Raw genomic sequence first — 18,591 nt, 5'->3', positions numbered from 1 at the left:
GAACAAATTTATGACTAGTGTTTCTATGTTGATTAATTATTAGGGTACCAACGAAGTAAAATGATGATGTGGCATTGGAATTAAAGAAGAGAGATGAAAAAATAGTTTCTTAGATAAGTAACTATGGTGGTGTTTAAATCCATGAGCTAAAATTTAGGGTATTACATGGAAGTATTTGGATAGTAATAATAAAACAAATTACAGAAGTCATCAGTAATTCGCGAGACGAATTTATTAAGCCTAATTAACCCGTCATTGGCACCTGTGCAATAAAACAAAGTACACTGTAGCTATACTGTAGCATCACATTGCCAAATCATGGACTACTCAGGCTTAAAAAATCTGTCTCGTAAATTAGTCGTAATCTATGCAATTAGTTATTGTTTTAGTCTATTTAATATTCTATGCATATGTTCAAACATCCGATGTGATAGAGAATAAACTTTAGAGAGAGAAACTAAACAAGGCCTATGTTTACACGAGAACCAATATATGAAGAGATGTAATAGATAGATAATAGAGAGAAGACATATGATTAGATAAAAATTATTTTGAAGCAAATATTTCTATACATGATTTAAAAGGTATAGAAACTAGTGGCTGTGATTCTAGCACTGGGACTGTTGATTCCCAGCTAGGTCGGGGTCAGCGGAGATCACGCCCTGAAGATGTCGGAAGCTTATTTTGGCTGACCTGCTCTGCAGGCATTATTCTCCAGTAAAAAGCATTGCTCAAACGAAAACATGACATACCTAACATGCTTCCTGATTAGCAAGAATTGCAACGTGGACGACAACTCAAAAGCTGGCCAAATAGGCTTTCTCATAGAGTCGTGTAACATCAACCCAACAGATTTCTGCAAGTGCTGTACGCTAAGCTAATCTCAGCTGTTTAAATACTGATCGGCCCGACCTTCAGAGTATGGCCCGCCAGATGACAAATTCCTCTAACCTATGCTATAATAACCCATAGGTATTTCCAATATCAGAAAAGAATTCTTACTATCTCCTAAGATCGACCTGTGGTCCTCTTGGCCAAAAATATAAAACGTTTATTCTCACCAGGTTCGTACGGGATTGTGGAAAGAATAAATCACTCCATAGTAACCATGTTCAGCCTTGTTTGGATGCACATGTATTTATCTCAATCCACATGTGTTGAAATGGATTGGGGTGGAACTAAACTAAATTCCATTCCATTCCACTCTAACACATGTGGATTGAAGTGGATACACATGCATCCAAACAAGGCCTCAGATGGAAAGACATCCCTCAATGGATTCACTTCTCCGCAGGATGCTGAGGTGGTGGTGGAGCTGCATGGGACTTGCACGCGGTGCAGTCTGCTGGTGGCGGAGCAGGTGTGTTGTCTGGAATGGTTACCCTCATTGTTCGGTGTTTACCATCTTCAGTATGAATATCAAGGATGGCATCCATTATCAGTATCTCCCACTCAGCGGGCTGCAGAAACGAATACCAAGATTCATCTGCAAGAAACAAAAAGGCGATAAGATACATATTAAGTTGCGAATAAAAACTAACCACCACTCAATACGTCCATACCAGTGGCCTAATACAAAAATCTCTTTAGTTAAGTGGCTTATGCTTCTGTATCTACATGACATCCAAAAAATGCCGTGAAAAAATAATAAGTCATTTTATTTCAAGGAAACATATTCTAGTTGATGAACTGAAGCTCCCAGAGTATCTTTGAAGTGGAAAATCATAACTCAATAGGATCAGAAGTAGGCACAATGACTAGTATCACTCCACTGAGCAAATCACAGCACCATAATAGCATGTCTTACCCACAAGTCATATACAATTTCAAAAATAAAGAATGAAACAGTGGAACACATTTAGGTCCAGACGTTTTCAGCTCTGGCATTCTGTACCCTTTAGGTCTAGTCTGCCCTTTAGCATCAGCTTTGCTCTGGCATTCTGCACCATACTAGTAAAGTGGTGAAATACATGTAAGGTGCATAACTCATCTTTGCTCTCGTTATTGACTCATTCCACACTTAGCAAAGAATTAGTAGTCTAAGTATCTCCATTTTAGTATTCTGTAACACTGTCTGAGTTTTCCTTTGTCTGCTCTCTCACATTCTTATCCAATAAGTATCTCCATTCACTGATCCCCTCTTCTCTCCTTTGAGGCTTTGACTCCATGAGTTCCAAGTTCTAGTAGCGATCAGCGCTGAACAGAGCGCTGCCAGATTGGGGAGGGGCTCCACTCAACCCTCCCTTGAGCACCAACTATTTAGTTTCTTTAGTTTGTTGTGTGGTTGCAATTGCCCTCTTTCCCTTTATCTCTTAGTGTCTTGTGTCAGCCTTACTTTAGATGTGCTAATTGCTAAATTAGAAAATCTAAAATTTTAATGTATGGAGAATTTTTGTGTATGCCACTGGAAGTTCACTGATTTGCTTGCATACTCCAAAACTTTTCACTATGTGCGTATATCAACATAATATATTTGATATCTACATTTCATCAAGTTTGCTTTCAAATAGTTTGCTTCCTGATGTCACCATGATATCGCATGAGCTAAAGGCCGTGTTTGTTTCAGCTTAAAATCCGATTCTAGGTGAAAATAATCAACAACCCCACCCAAACGCTACAATTCTCTCTCGAATGTTTTGGCAGCGGCGTTGAAAGGAATCCAGCTCTAGTGTTACTGTGTGTTTTCTGTACCGCGAGGTTATCCTTACGTTTCCTTCACCGCGAGGATTTTTCATTTCCTAGCCCTCCCTCCACCCCGCAACATGCCCCCGCAGGCTCGCTCCGCGCTCCTGCTCACTCCTGCTGGGCAGGCCGCCCTGCTCGACCACACAAACCTGCTGAGGAGATCAACGAAGCTGCGGAATCCGATGTCTACAAGAGCTGTGCCTCCTTCCTGGATGCCGTCGCCGCCGAAAATCGGAGCTGCCGCCGCCCTGTAACAGACCATGGTGGAGGAAGCTGTGGTACTGCGTTTGATCTAGGTGGAATTTTTGCTGAAGAATCAGATTTGGATGAGAAAGAAAAGGAGTGATTTGCCGCTGGGGAGAAGAACAGAAGTGAGAACTCGTCGCTGCGGCCATGGAGATCGGTGGTGAGAGCCGGCAGTTGGGATAAGGTTGATTTTTTTATTGTATTATAGTGGACCCCATATAAGGTAACGATGTCAACTCATCCATTATTCATTTGAACTTCTATCCAAATTATATGGTACAATAAATTAAAAAAAAATATTGTCATAGTTGCTTTCACTCATATTCATCAATCAACAAATAATCTATTACCAGCCTAGAGGCATATAAATAATTTTACATTCATGATAGAGAATCTACCGACAACTATCAGGATTGCCAAACCCCTAGATTTTTCAGACTGCAGATTTATTAGACCGCAGCTTATCAGAAAATTCTGATCAGATTAAAACCGACTCTCAGATAAGCATTCTCAAACAGGGCCAAAGCTAACTTCTGGATGAATCTTCTGACAAGATTTCATCCTACTAGAATAAGAACATGACATGAAGCACTTAATCAATTAGTCAGAATATACAAATGGCAAATAATCACCATTACATCTACATAAGAACTTTAATCACCATGGGTAGCCAACAGCTAACACTAATATTTTAAAAACCAATCAGGAATGGCTACAGAAACCAGAAGTAACCAGCCAAGTTACAACTGGTCCATCAGGTGGGCACTGGTAGGTGGTAACGCTGTACCCACTCGTGCAGACATCGGTTTGGATTTTTTTTTCCCAAATAAATGAAACTAGTATACATCCTTATATGTTTCAAGGTCAAGATAAATTTGAAGAATATCAAGATAAAATTGTGACATGACTTGTTCAGTCACCCAAATAGCATCAGTTATACAACCTATTTTATTGGATTAATGTGGCTTGACAAATGATTTTACAGTAATATTTTGGGGCATTTGTCATGCATATGGACTAACATACCTGCTATGCCCAAGGCATGACAAAACTGTATAAAAAAATGCAACCAATTGGCTAAGTCAGCAAATGATGTATATTAGTATCATAGTTTTCCTTTCCATTAATGCAAACACATCTACTGCAACACTTTATATGGAATGCAAAAACTAAGTCATATTCAACGTTCTGCATCCAAATGTTAAAAACCATCAATTATTGGTTCAGTTTTTCGGAGGCATTGAGGCAATGTAGCACAAAGACTGAAAGACATATTCGAAATCATATCTTATTACAAGTATAGACATGCCACAAGAAAAATGTTAGCATACTAGCAAGTCCAATCAACTCACTCATAAGGAATAGATTTGTGAAGAAGTTAGCGGCACGCACCTCCCAAGCGCATAGCCTTGAGCTTGAGAAGACCATTTCCTTGGGGCCCCGACACCGGGAAAGTGCAGGAGACAGAATGCTTCACGTGATTCACAGCAATGGAAGCACTGTACCAGGGACCCCGCACAATCGGCTTACCAATGGCATTGACTATCTGCTGGTTCTGGGTGGCCTTCTCTATTGCCTGGCTGCAGCACGGGCACCAAAGGAAGTGAGCCATAGCAATTCCTCTTGTCGACAAAGGAAACAAAATCCAACAACGGCGAGCACAATAGCACAATACATGAAGAAAATAGCATCACCCAAAGGGCCAAAGGTACATGAATCCTACATGTTGCCACAAAATCACCATCCATCCTCTTACATGGGCACCAAAAGCACTTAAGATATATGTCTAGCCATCTAGGTTACATTACAGGTCAAGAAACCCTGACCTATAGGAACAGGTGAGGTCAGCTATATACACTGCTAAGAAAATGGTTTAAAATCCCCAACATTCAAGCGCTACAGCCAAGGTGTAGTTGATCTGATGCTAAGCGTCATGAGGACAAGTAAATACTTAATGCAAGACGCAACGGGATTCAAGGGTTCGACCTGGAGCATGAGAGGAAGACGGAGAGGTCGCTGACAGCGCTGGCTGCGACGGCGCCCGTCAGGCCCAGCAGCGAGAGCGCCACCGCGCGGCCGGCCCACGCTCCCGGCCCCGAATCGGTCACCTCCGGAGGGGGCTGCGCCGGCGATGCCGTGGGTTGGGTCTGGGCGGAAAGGCGGCGGCGGAGGAGTGAAGAGGTGGAGGCGGCGGACAGCCGGCGGTGAGCCGCCAACATTTTGGTTTGCGGAAGGGGAAAGAAACGACAAGCCCAACAGGGCGAACAGGCGATACTGCGGAGTTCTAGGTCTGCAGCAGGTGACTGAGTAGTGGGCCCAGCAAAGAAAATCTCAAGGACTCCATTGATGCATTGCAGAGTACTTATAAAAAAAATGAGTAAATGGGTAAAAAAAATGTTCTGAAAGATCGTAGTAAATTTACTAGTTCTATTACTGAATTTCACATTAAGTTTAGCATATCGACAAATTTAATGTATTTAGTTATCTTAAATATATCATTTACCATCCGAAATCAACATCAACAATATATTATTACTACTACTGTTTATTAGAGGCATATAAGATTTAAGTAATTGTTAGTCAAACTTAGACCCTATTTAACAAGGAAAAAACAAACACAACTTCACTGCATAAGCCCATGAAAGCTGATGAGGTCACAGAAGCCATGTTCAGCGGTTTCATCTACATAAGTAAAAAAATGGCTTCAAACGGAACTCTGCATTTAGTATCCGTACTATATCAAATTTGAATACTCCTATTAGATTTCGTTACATGTGTATGTATGTGGGATATATATCAATATCCGATACAGCTCGCGACCCCGTGGCCCATGACTTCATGAGTCCTCTACTGCCGTCACCGGCATTAGGGTTCCGGGCTAGGGATTTTGGGGCTTTCAGAGGATTCCATTGCCATTAACCTTAAAAGGGGAAGCAGGCCTCAGGCGCCGGCTAGACCGACGGTGTTGGCGAGTTAAGGGGCGGCAAGCGAGGCGACGAGGATGTCGCCGAATGGGCGACTGGGCGACGGGAGACATCTAGTTTTTTTTGTCACCTGGAGACATCTAGTTGGGAAAGAGCTTTGCAGTGGGGATGAGGTGTTTGAGCTCTGACTCCTTTGGTTGAGATTTGGGGAGGGTGAGGTAGAGCGGGGTGAGGGGGAGTGCGGCTGGCGGCAAGAGAGCCACTAGCCAGGGATGGCTAGGAGAGGGAGCGGGCCGGTGTAGTTCCACATAGAAGAAGAACATGGTTATCTATATCTGATACTGAATCTAAAAAAAGTAACTATCTGTATTTAGTATCATAATAACATTCTAAGTGAAAGCCGCTTCCGGCGACGGATGATGCCAACTCGCGAAGCATGCAAGCACACGGCAACCTGACGCTTCAGAAATGCTCATTTCTCCTCGTTGTTCTATGAAAACCATACATAAAAAATTTGCTATATTATTATCACTAGCCAATAAGCCCGTGCGTTGCAACGGGAGAAGAAATTAAACATTCGTAGAAAACGACAACAAAATACTATATCTATTTATGTTTAACTATTTTTATATATATCCCTAATAATAAAGAGGTAAAATTTTTACCATGTTTTTTTTTTTGTCTGCCACTCTCTTTCCGTAGCCGTATCTGTTTCTTCCTTCCCGAAGAGTTATGTCCCTTTTTTTTTTCCCGGATCCCAAGTACCCATCTTCCTATATGGCTCCCGTGTTATGCCCTCGTTTTTGAGAGACGAAGACAAGCACGGCAAAGACAGAGCGTGCGTCCAGCATGCATGTTGCCTGCTGCCCGAACGGAGGCTTTTAATTCGGAGTTGTCTTCTCGTGCACGTTATACCACGTATATGGTCAAATCACTGCTGTCCAAAATTAATCATAAACAGACTTAGTCCAGAGGCTTTTTCCGTGACCATCCCCAATTCCTATTTGGTCACATCTTGCTCATAGAGATCGATACGGAGACTGTTATTTTCTTCCACGTAGCGCCTCCAAAATTTCAAAATAATTCTATTGCTTATATTTGGTTGAATTTGAAATACAGTAGCACAGTATCACGCTAGAAAAAAGCTATTCTAACTCATATAAACACAAATTATATATATAAGTCTGAATAGAAGAGTTGGAGGAAGACGGACAAAAAAAAAAAAAGATGAACGAAAAAAAATGACTAGAAAATTTTGCCTCTTTATTATTAGGTATAGATATAAATATAGATGTAGACTGAGCATTATGTGTTTCTAGTTACTACCTCTTTCCTGTTTCAGAAAAAGCTACCATAAAACTCATGTGACACTGAAATCATAAAAATTACACAGATTATTCATCATGGAAATTAATTTCAGAATTTAAGATGCATACATAGAAAAGAAAATAGTCGCCATTTCGCCAACACTACAGGTTTTACTGGTTATATAAACCGCAGATAAAGCCATAAAGGACCATTGTGGTCTAAAACGAAAGTATACGGAACGAACGTCCGCGGAATGACGGTTAAATTAAATGAGATCTCCCATTACAAACAGACTAAAATAGCCAAAAATTAGTTTACACGATGAACTTTTTATAACCCAAATGCCAATTAACTGAACCGGACTAGGATTCAGATCAGGAAGGAACCCGATCACAGGCCACCACACGACCCCAGTTGTATAATATACCCACGATATTTGCTGCCTACTTATTCCGATACAACAGCTGTATTCTCACTCTGCAAAAATAAAATAATCACAAGGACAAATATTAACAGTAAGAAGCTTTTTTTGCCAGTCAAATGCTGCTTACAGGACGGCATATTGGACCGCTGGCTTGTGAATAAGATCTGCCATGGGGTTGCAAGATTGATTTGGAACTGGCAGCAGCTGAATCTACATTCTGCAGCAGTTTACACTAAAACAAAAATTTCAAGTATCACTTCCTGTTGGTTCTTCGTCATTAGCTTTGTGTTTGACGGTGAATTTGCAGTATCCAATCAACGTAACTGCTTGTTCCAGCCATCTGGTCCTCAACAAGGTTAGATAGAAGCAGATAGCCTTCTCTTGGCTGTTCACCCTGCCGCACCACACGGCATAGCTGGTGATAAGAAGGATCCTTCTCCCGCAGGGTTCTTAGTATTTTCATGAAATTTCTTGACAACCCATTGTCACACTCTCTCAATTGAATCTGCAACACACCCCAGTTTAAGTGCACATGCAAACCCAAATAATATGGTACACTACACATTTACTGTAAATTTTCATACAAGAGCATTTACAGGGAAAAATGATAATGCACATGGAAATATAAAACAACTCTGTTGAAGAGAACAAAGATGTAAACAATCTGCAGCCAGCAGTATTATTACGGAGTGGAAAAGTTGTACCTTTGATAGGTCAGGGAAGTTTGCCAAGCTCAATCCAAGAATGTTGTTCACAAGTTCAGGTGGGAGCATCCTACCTAACCACACTAAGAAAGTGAAGCCATCATCAAGGAGGTACAAACCTCCAGTATCCAAACACTGAAATGTTAATGGCAATCGCTTCAATGAAGCATCAATCTTATTTGGTTCCTGCAAAACACACAAGATAGTTTTGAATCTTTTGATTAGTGTTTGGTAAACTTGCTTAAACTACAAAAAGGATAGACTAACATACCAGGAAAATAGCTGACCAAATGATGTATCATAGTGCAATTAAGCTAAAAATGTCTGGCTCTATCACATTTTAAACTATAAAAGAACTTCATTTTAAAAGCAGAATAATTGAGGACTTGTGAAACTATTTCAACAGACTAAACAGATCTTGTGCAAGTGAACATACTGGAAATCATTTTTTTTTTGTTGATGTCAAATTTGATTTGGGTGGTTTGGGCATGGCAAATCCACAAGCAACACTGGCTAATAGCAACTAAGTCAGCTTAGTGGGAACGAACAACATACCATTGTTAATACTTCATCAACTCTGTACAGAGAAGGATAGATAAAATTGAGCAGCCTGTTTACAGGCAATATCATCATGCTGAAACCAGCAGCACATCGTTCATCAAGAGAAACATCTGCATAACCTCCACGGAGAGCAAGAGATTTGCAGATAGCCAGGATGTATAATGGCAAAAACCTTAGAGATTCGGGAAAAATCAGTCTCCCGCCTATTCGGTGTTGTACAACATATAAATTGCGGTATTCCTTCAGACTTCTGACAAGCTTTAACTGTAACTGCTGCCGGACACTGTCCAGCTTATCAGACAGTGAATTTTCAACCGCTGCAGGATGTGATAATCAGTAAACTGCGTGATAATAACCATATAACATGTATATCGACATTTACAAAAGACGAAGATCATCCATATATTACTAACCAATTCGACCCAACAATGACACAATGGCACCAGTATCTGCTTGACGATACATTTCACTAAGATCTGTGACCACAGGTGCAGCTGCTGTGTGGACCCTGATACGCCTTTCACCAGAGGATGATGTGTATCTAATGGGGGTTGAGGACACAATAAGCAAGTACCACATGAATGCATAGTATTCTCAAAATATGAAAAGGACAAAGTGTACATATGCCAAAAAAAAAGCAAACAACATGGTGTGCGGTGAGTATATACATGGACCAAAAACAATTCAGGGCATCAACAGAATCATTTTTTCCTAAAAGACCATTTATGATGGTTAAGCCGCATGTAAACGCACCACGGCGGCCAACTGTGTTGAACAAACGTTTAGCCTGATCAAATGGCCATGTAGTCCACTTTTTCACTAAACAAGGACGGCTGACTCTTTCGCATTTTCTGTTTAGGCGAACACTCAGACATTGTTTTTACAATACTTCCCATTAAATGCCACACTATGACCCATATGTATTGCTATCTAAACAGCTTTTTGCTAATGACAATTTGAAGGAGTGATATTCCGATGTAAAAATATCATCTATAACAACAATTTTTTGCACTGAAATCAAGAAATATGCGCAAGAATGCATGTAATCATAAGAGTAGTGCAAAATCAGATTGAGAGGAAAGGATACAGCAATGCCACTTGGAAGTATACAGTCTGGGTGGTCATTAATGTCTCCTCCAGCGACAGTTGCATTGCAAAAGCTTTATCAGAGTCAACAGCTGGAAGGGCTAACAGGTCTGTGGACCGAAGCATGAAATGACCATGATAGGTTGTGAACCGTACTCCTGAAACAGATGTTATGGGAGTTAGATCAAATCATAAACTACCAAAGACAATTAGAAAATGAAGATAAATGCAGCTGTGGATGAACCTTTTCCACATCTGATACGCATAACAGATTCCCAGGCAGTCTCTCGTGTAAGGTCCCTATTAAGCTCAAGTTTAAGTTTGTCTCCATGTGTAGGTGCCTGGAACGATGGATAATGGTACACCTGACCACCAGTATACTTTGCCAAAGACCCTAAAAAATTCATATATAGCATAAAAAATAGAGTACAGCAAAAAAAGAAAAAAAAAAGAAAAAAGCTAATGTACGTCAATTCAAACATTCTGCCAGCAAATTCTCACCCAAAGAATGCTATATCAGAGTACTTCTCGCTGAAAGAAAATATGTCCACTGCGATCTGATTTTTTGTGAATTCAGCAGCCATCTGTTTGTAGAAGGGATCTTCTGGTACCCTCAGAGTATGCTCCTTATCCGTTCCATATGCACGAACATCATCTCCTCGAAGTCTCAAACGACCAATACCAAGAGATGGCAAAGTACTCTGGAAAACAAGCAACTTCCCCCCAATTTGACTCTGCAAAGGGATTTCATAAATGTCCTTAATTTTGGTGCAAATAATAAGGTGATAATGGTATACAGGAATAACTAAATATTTATTTTAATGATAATTCTCACATCGAATATAATATGCATAGAATAGAAATAAGAATCATACCATAACCATGAAAGCTGCTTTAAGTGCTGGACCAAGAGCAGACTCCACATTTACATTGTCATGAAACATGTTTGGCAAGCTATCAAGAAATGACTCCACAACATGTCTTGAGTCGACCAAATTAACCAAGAGGTCATCAGGCAATGGCAGAAAAACATCATCCAAATCAGCAACCACCATCATTTGAGGCTGTGACAAAGAAGACTGATACAAGAAGACCATACAGGTTGTTTCAGTACAAATTGACTGCGACATTCAAAAATTGCCATGTATTGCAAAACAAAAGGCGCAAGTTTGAGTTGAAGAATGACTATGCGAGAGATGTTGAGCATGCCTTGAAGTTATGAAAATGCAAGGTGCTGTCAAAGGTTAAGAATCCAATCTGTGTTCGCGGAAAGCCTGGAAGTTCATTGAGGCATGATTTGATGGTCTTTGCAACAACCTAAAGAAATAAGTGGCAGTAATAATGTGAGTCATTAAGGAAAAAATAAAAAGATGGCAATCAAAAAAATTTTAAACACAGATAAAACCATACCTCAAGCAATCCGCTCCGAACTGCAGATACTGACACATCAATAAGAAAGAAATAGGAAGGCGGCATCGGTGGCCGCACCATATATTCTGTTGGAGCAACAAACTCTACAGTTCCCTTAGAGAGTTCAGGTCTTTGATCAGTATCATACCTTCTGCCACTAGCATCAAGCGCACAAAAGTACTCTCCAGGAACTGCAGTAAAAGAAAGCACGGGTTTTCATAAAGCAGTTCATGGGAGAGGGTTTCTAGGGAATTATGTAGCACTAGAATGAAGATTGTATGACAGCAGAGTTTTTGTACTTCAAGCACTATTTCCATGAACAATAGTTAACTCTGATGACTAACAGACTTACAATATTAGTTCATAAGATCCACCCTTTCTTTTCTTGTATATAATCATGAAGGACACAATAAAGCAAAATACCTCTTGCACGGAAGACACTATAACTACAGCATGCTTGATCTAGCTCCTTTGGTCTCAAAATACATCCTAAAATATATGATCAATAATATGAGGTACTAGCTACCTCCATCCAGAAAAGGATACTATTCTAGCTTTATTCCTAGTCAAACTTTCTACAGTTTGACCAGGTTTATAGAAAAGAGTACCAATACTTACAGCATAAAATAGGCATACTATGAAAATATATCTCATGATGAATCTAGCGACACTTATTTGGTATCATAAATATTGATACTTTTTTCTATAAACTTGGTCAAACTAAAAATGATTTGACTCGGTACTAGAAAGACTGCAGGGGTAATTAAGTTTTCTAATGAAATAAATAAGTTAAAAAAGATTAAATTCTGGAATGAACTTTAATTGAATAGCAATTCTTGATCTGTCAAATCTCAAGACACTATACATCAACATTAACCAAACAAATCTTAATTTTACTAGAAATCCTAAATGGTTCTTTATCACTAGAATTTTTTCCATAGCATGTATTAATGTACGACTGCTGTTGCCATCTGAATTATAGCAATCGAAAAGTTGATCACAAATATAACTTTTTTCAAAAAAAGCAAAAATAGAAAAGACAAGTACCCTATTCATTGACACATGTTTAAAAAGGGCGTACCCAGTGCAGAGAGCTCCCGCTCTGTGCGGGGTCTGGGGAAGGGTGTCAGTGGCAAGCCTTACCCTCGCCTATGCAATGCGAGGAGACCGCGACTCGAACCCAGGACCTTCCGGTCACAGGCGGTAAGACTCTACCGCTTGCACCAGGCCCGCCCTTCTCATTGACACATGTTTCATGTTAAAAAAAGTGTTGCTTCTTTGGTATGGGATGCTGCTTAAAAAATCACATCCTGTATAGAATGGCCACTTGGCTAGAAGATTTCACCTGCTAATTCTACATTTCAGTTTTTGTGTAAACAGTCGTACATCATAATATTCTCTCTCATTTCAAACTATAGGGCTTCTTCAGAGTATGTGAAAGAACTAAGAAGGATGAAACGAGAGAAAGGGAGAAGGAAATAACCATGCAACGCCTATTTAATCACATTGGAAATATGAGAGAGAAGAGTTAAAGATTGTATGTAGGTCAGCAAGGAGGTAATAGGTGAGGGAAAAGGGTAACATATAAACATATAAGAATTGTATTTTGAAAAGGCAGAGAAAACTATGTGCCTTATAATTTTGGAAGGCATGGAGTAGTATGATATGCTAGTCATCACACTACACCAAGAACATAGTACAAGGAAGTTGAGGAAAGGTCCTTAGTGGTTTCTGCATCTAAACTGTGTCATTCAAAGTAGTGAAACAATCTTTCTTATCTATCACAAAAATGGCATATATAGTTACTGCTTTTAGGAAATAATACGATGGCTGGTTGAAACCAATAGTAATCAGACATGAATAGTCATTTGTGTACCAGTGTGTTCTTTTTCAGCCATTCCATAACTGTGTCATTTGTGTACCAATAGTTACTGCTTTGAGCTGAAGTTCGGGATAGCTATAATTACCGTCATTGAGCAACGTGCAAAGATTGCAGCGCCATTTCCTTCCAGAATCTGCAAATGTTCCATAAGGATTTATATATGTCCTACATCTTCGACAACGAATGACACCAGCGGACCCAAAGTTGATAACTGGCACTTCCTCCTGAGTGAGGAGAAAGAAGCATGTCAAGAAAAGAGCCCATTCAATGGAAAATAGAAACAAATTAAAACATTAATAGTTCATTACCCCATCAGGTGATTCTGCAAGAGGGTGTACCACAGCTCCAAGAGGCAAATGCCACCTGGAGACCAATGACTGAGATGCAGGGATCGCATGGGTTGTCAGCCGGAAGTACCTCGGGTGGCAATTCAATGGGTATGCCTCCATAAGCTTAGCTGGCTCCTCATCACCATCCAATGGCCTTGGCAGCCCTTTTACATCAACACCAGGGTCAAGTGACCCAGGCGCAGAACTCAGTGCTAACGACTGGAAGTCCTCCACTAAGCTCTGAAGTGTGCCTCCGACTGGAGGCCCAGCATACGCTGCCTTGGTTACCAAACGTGGCAGCGGGTCCCATTGGAGGAGGAGGCATAGTCTGCACTGGTTGTTGAAATGCTGGCCTTGACATTGGGAATTGAGGGTTCGCCGGTGGTGCACCGGTATAATACCCTTGCGTCTGTGGCGGCCTTGCATATGTCGGTGGTGGAGGCAAAGCACCTCCCGTGGGAGATTGTGGTTGCGCAAGGGACAACGGCGGAGGGCGAAAAGGTGCTGGTGTAGCAGCAAAGGGGCCCGTCGGCGGTGGTCCCGCAGCGAAGGGGCCCTGAGACGGTGGAGGGGACGTAAAGGGACTCTGAGATGGAGGAGCGGTGGCAAAGGGGCCCTGAGACGGTGGAGCGGCGGCAAAGGGGCCCTGAGACGGTGGAGCGGAGGCAAAGGGACCTTGCGACGGCGGTGCGGAGGTGGTGAAAGGGCCCTGGGGCGGTGGACCGGCTCCAAAGGGTCCCTGTGACGGCGGTGGACCCCTGAACCCACCCATTGCGGCGGGTGGCGCAGCCCCAAAAGGGGGCGCCGTAGCACCAGACTGAGGAGGCCGGGCGAACGGGCCACCGGAGGCAAACGGTGGAGGCGGGACAGCGGCGCCGGGCACGAAGGCTGAGACAGGGCGGCCGGGCGGCGGCGGCCTCTCGTTCCCCATCTGCGGCTGCATCGCGTCGAACCTGCGGAATCGGGCGGCGGGCGGAAGCGAGATGAGACAGGAGCTTTTCTGTGCGCGTGATCCGCGTGTTTCCCGATCGGATCCTGCCGGCGCGACCGGATCTGGCGGGAGCGGTGAGATTCGGGGGGGAGGACGTACCGGGATCAGGGCGTTGAGGCGGCGCTCCGGCGGCGACCAGGGCGCCGAGGCGGCGGGGGCAGGCTCAGGGGCAGCAGCCGGATGCGGAGGAGGAAAGGAGGCGACGCGAGCGAGGGTTAAAAACGAACAAAAGAGAAGCAGACGAGGGAGAAGAGAGAAGGCCGGCTTCGTATGTCGCAGTCGCCTCTCCCCTCCTGAATTCTACAGTCGCCCCAACAGATTCCTATCAAATTCGTAAAATCGTTTTAAATCAAATCATTTAATTTGAGTCCGTGAAAGTTGTACGTACTTGCCATACCCCATACCAATTTTCACGGATTTTGTCGTTTATTATCCTACCTCTTAGTAGGGATGAAAATGGATTGGATACGGACGGATATCGATATTATATTTGTTTTCATATTTCTATCCGGATTCGGATTCGAATACGGATAGTGTCAACTATGTCGGATAGGATACGATTGGATATCGACATCATAAATATACGATTTGAGTATTCGAATACGGATACGGTATCGGATGTTGGATATCCGGACTCGGATATGGACAGATCTCAACCCTTCTAAACAGATTTGTTTTCATCCCGACCTCTTAGTAGCAGGGTAACTCGCCAACTACTACCTCAATTCTCTTTTACGTGGCGCATACACATATTAAGATTATATATAAAACTTTAAAATCTTTGATCAATAATTTAATTAATATTTTTTAATTATTATAGCACAAACTTGATATGGTTAGATTTGTAATTAAATCTACTAGCTAGTTATCATAAATTTATAAATAAATATAAAATTAAAGCTACTACATTTTGTGTCTCGCGCTAGAGATAGTAGCATTGGAGGAAGAGAGTGGCTAGTTGAGGGTTTCAGTGCTAGAGATGGAGTGGTAAACAAAGCCAAAACATAGTCCACTGTCAATGGTGTGCAATATCGTAGTATTGTGTAATAAGATACTAATTCAATCATTTGATCTTTGGTGACAAGAAATAGAAAAACATGGTGTAAGGTGCAATCAAGCACTAATTGTGGGTTTTGATGATATGACCACGTAATTAAAGGACTAATGCGTTTTATCAAGATGACAAGTAGGAGATTCACTAATGAGGATGTTATACATAACGAAGGAGCCCCCAATCACAAAAGATGATGACTTCGAGTTCGAAGGATGTTTATTTTATTTTATAATTTTGAATTTGAGTATAGGAAAAGCCGTACTATAAAGGGGGAACACAATGCGTATGCTAATATGTAGCAACCAAGTGCTCAATCTTACACAAAAGCATCCTCAAAGTCCAACCATGACAGCCGTAGAAAAAGGGAAAGCTCCGCCCCGACGCTAAACCCGATGACCTTCCTGTTTACTGCCCTGTACATTGATCTACCAAGCATTCCTTCATGGAGTGCTCAGTATATAAGAAGCAGAAACAGGAAGAGGAATAGCAGCGCAGGGCCGAAGCACCCAGTCGCCAGCAAAGGCAAAATCAGAATGTTCACATGGCAGACGAAGAAGAAGAAATCATCTTGCCTGAGAACCAGATCCTTACCATATACGGTGGCACCGCCACCCCAGCTTCTAAGACCAAGCTAAAACAAGTCCAGCGGCAGGTGAACAGTACCCAGTCGTTGGAAAGAAGGCTCAAGTGGTCAGAAGTCCCCATCTTGTTTGACCTCAGGGATCATCCCCTGAACCTGTATGATGGCCCACTGCTCCTATTGGTTATTCAACCATACATCAGGGAATTACAAGTTCAGACGAACCTTAATCAACAGTGGAAGTGCGCTCAATATATTGTTCGCCAACACGTATGACAACCTCGCAGTTGCCCAGGAAGGCTCTGATTCTAGTCAAGGAACCCTTCTATGGAATAATGCCAGGCATGTCAGCCTATCCACTCGGAAGAATCGACCTCTAGGTTACCCTGCAAGAAGGCGAGAACCTAAGGTCCAAAATCCTAACTTTTGTGGTAGCCGATTTTGAGTCAGCCTACAACTACATTCTGGGACGACCGTTCCTGAAGAAATTCATGGCTGTCGCCCACTTCGCTTACTCGGTACTGAAGGCACCCGGGCCCCATGGTACTCTCACTATCTACGATGACCAAAAAGGTGCGGTCACCTGTAACATGAAAACTCTTGACCTGATCAAGCAATTCAGGCAGGTTCTCGTAGATCCGACTGAGTCACCGCAAAAGCCATAGAAAACCACAAACCTGACTGTTATGACAACACCAGCAGCCACTATACCTACACCTATTGTAGCAGCTCCGGTTGTGGTCAAGCCATCAATCCCAGAGGCCGAGAGCTCTAAAGCGGTTGAAGGTCGGTCCTAAGGCACCTATCCTGCCACATAATCAAAACTTGGCACTGCCTCAATCTCAGGCTCCAATGCCATCTAAAATTCCAATCCCAATGATCTCGCAATCCTAGACTCCAGAACTCCCATAGTCTTAGACACCGAAGATCAACTGTGGTCAACTCTGAACAAGTGGCGGTCATGGACAAGCCAGATGACACTCCTCAATCTAAGAAAGTCGCAACTAGAGACTAGACTACCAAACCCATCACCGTTGATCCAATGAACCCTGGTACGGTCACCCATATTGGGACCAACCTTCCTCCTCAATAGGAACTCGAGCTCATTACTTTCCTCCAAGCAAACAAAGATGTTTTCGCTTGGGAACCATCCTAAAGTAGACTAGGCCCGATCTTTCGAAAGGTATGATAGCGTCGATTGGTGGAGACTCAATATTCACGATCTAGGCTTCGAACCAAGACTGATTCAGACCCCCACAATCGTTATACCATAGCTCCGTTGGTTATCAACCACACGAACACGATTGACCTCGCCGAGAAGGCTTTCCTGCAAGCGAATCGAGAACACAAGCAAGAATAGGATGAACATAATCTGAAATTGCAAATAAATATGAGGCTTAAGATAACAAAAAAGAGTTCAAGTCTTTATTTGAAAGGAATAATCACCACAGACGAATAAGATCAAGAACAGGGGCCCTGGTTCACAGCAAGCAGCCTTGGCGGCACAGTTACAGCAAACGATGTCTGTTTCACGAGGAAATTAAGAACTAAACAAAACCCAAACCCTAATGGAGGGGTGGTGGCTGTTTATGAAGACTCTAGGATTGTGCAAGCCCCTTAGATGCGCCCCTAATGGGCCCAAACATGATACATGGTCCTAATGGACCAAAAGACGGTGTCGCAGCACCCTGGCAAATTCTGGATGCTGACTTGTGACCACGATTTCCATTGAATTCCGAATAGATTTTGATGTGAGACCACTTGGATTGGCTTCCTTATCAAATTAGCTTTCTATCCATATGTGGATCGTCGAAAATAGAGTCCAAATGCATCCTGGGGTAACCAGTTTAAGGTAGACTGGTTCTAGAACCCGAGATGGGCTCCAACTTCAGTTGGACTGGGCCTCCACCATGAAAAAGATGAATTGGACGTCCCATGCTGGACCTCCTCCTCTCCTTGCCTTATATGCGATGAAGTAGTGATATCCTCGTCATTCTCCCTTTCTTGAATTGAAGTCGTCCTTGACTGAAGTAGATCGTCTCCTCCATTGGATGACAGCAACGATGGCTCCAGAAGAAGACGTTTATCTTGGCGCCCAATCCTTCGCAAAGGCGGCTGCCATGGTGGCTTTTCTGCTAGGAATTCATCCTCCTTCTCCTGCAAAAGGTTAGTACCAACAAGAGGCATAGCACTAGGAGTAGGACCAAGTGGACATATAATCGATGTACAAGTTAGAGCATAACATAGTTCATCATGAACAGCAAGAACATATTTAAGAGCAAATAAAACTTCTTTTATGTTACTTGAAGGTTCATTTAATGGTTTGCTAGAGTCTTTATCAAGGCCTTTCTTTTTCTTTTCAGCAAGTTCCTTTTCATATTGCACAATTTCAGCAAGTGTTAAAGGA

At 42.2% G+C, this 18,591-nt stretch overlaps 2 protein-coding genes across 2 annotated transcripts; both read right to left on the bottom strand.

Moving 5' to 3' along the window:
* Positions 1-530: 530 nt before the first annotated feature.
* Positions 531-5,228, bottom strand: LOC136497615 (uncharacterized). The gene is made up of 3 exons (XM_066493465.1): positions 4,918-5,228; positions 4,324-4,511; positions 531-1,486 (listed from the first exon to the last, which is right to left on the bottom strand). The coding sequence occupies exons 1-3, from the start codon at positions 5,148-5,150 to the stop codon at positions 1,281-1,283; spliced, it is 627 nt and encodes a 208-aa protein (XP_066349562.1). The 5' UTR covers positions 5,151-5,228; the 3' UTR covers positions 531-1,280.
* Positions 5,229-7,397: 2,169 nt separating this feature from the next.
* Positions 7,398-14,810, bottom strand: LOC136496333 (protein transport protein SEC24 A-like). Its single transcript, XM_066491985.1, is given in 14 exon segments — positions 7,398-8,092; positions 8,292-8,477; positions 8,847-9,169; positions 9,266-9,393; positions 9,940-10,096; positions 10,183-10,340; positions 10,449-10,672; positions 10,814-11,017; positions 11,148-11,255; positions 11,349-11,539; positions 13,316-13,454; positions 13,539-13,838; positions 13,840-14,512; positions 14,650-14,810. Coding segments are annotated over 13 exon segments (3,009 nt in total). The 5' UTR covers positions 14,503-14,512; positions 14,650-14,810; the 3' UTR covers positions 7,398-7,864.
* Positions 14,811-18,591: the final 3,781 nt, after the last annotated feature.

This window comes from Miscanthus floridulus, chromosome 12, assembly GCF_019320115.1.
Source record: "Miscanthus floridulus cultivar M001 chromosome 12, ASM1932011v1, whole genome shotgun sequence".
NCBI lineage: Eukaryota > Viridiplantae > Streptophyta > Magnoliopsida > Poales > Poaceae > Miscanthus > Miscanthus floridulus.
This window is presented reverse-complemented; position numbering and strand designations above follow the sequence as displayed.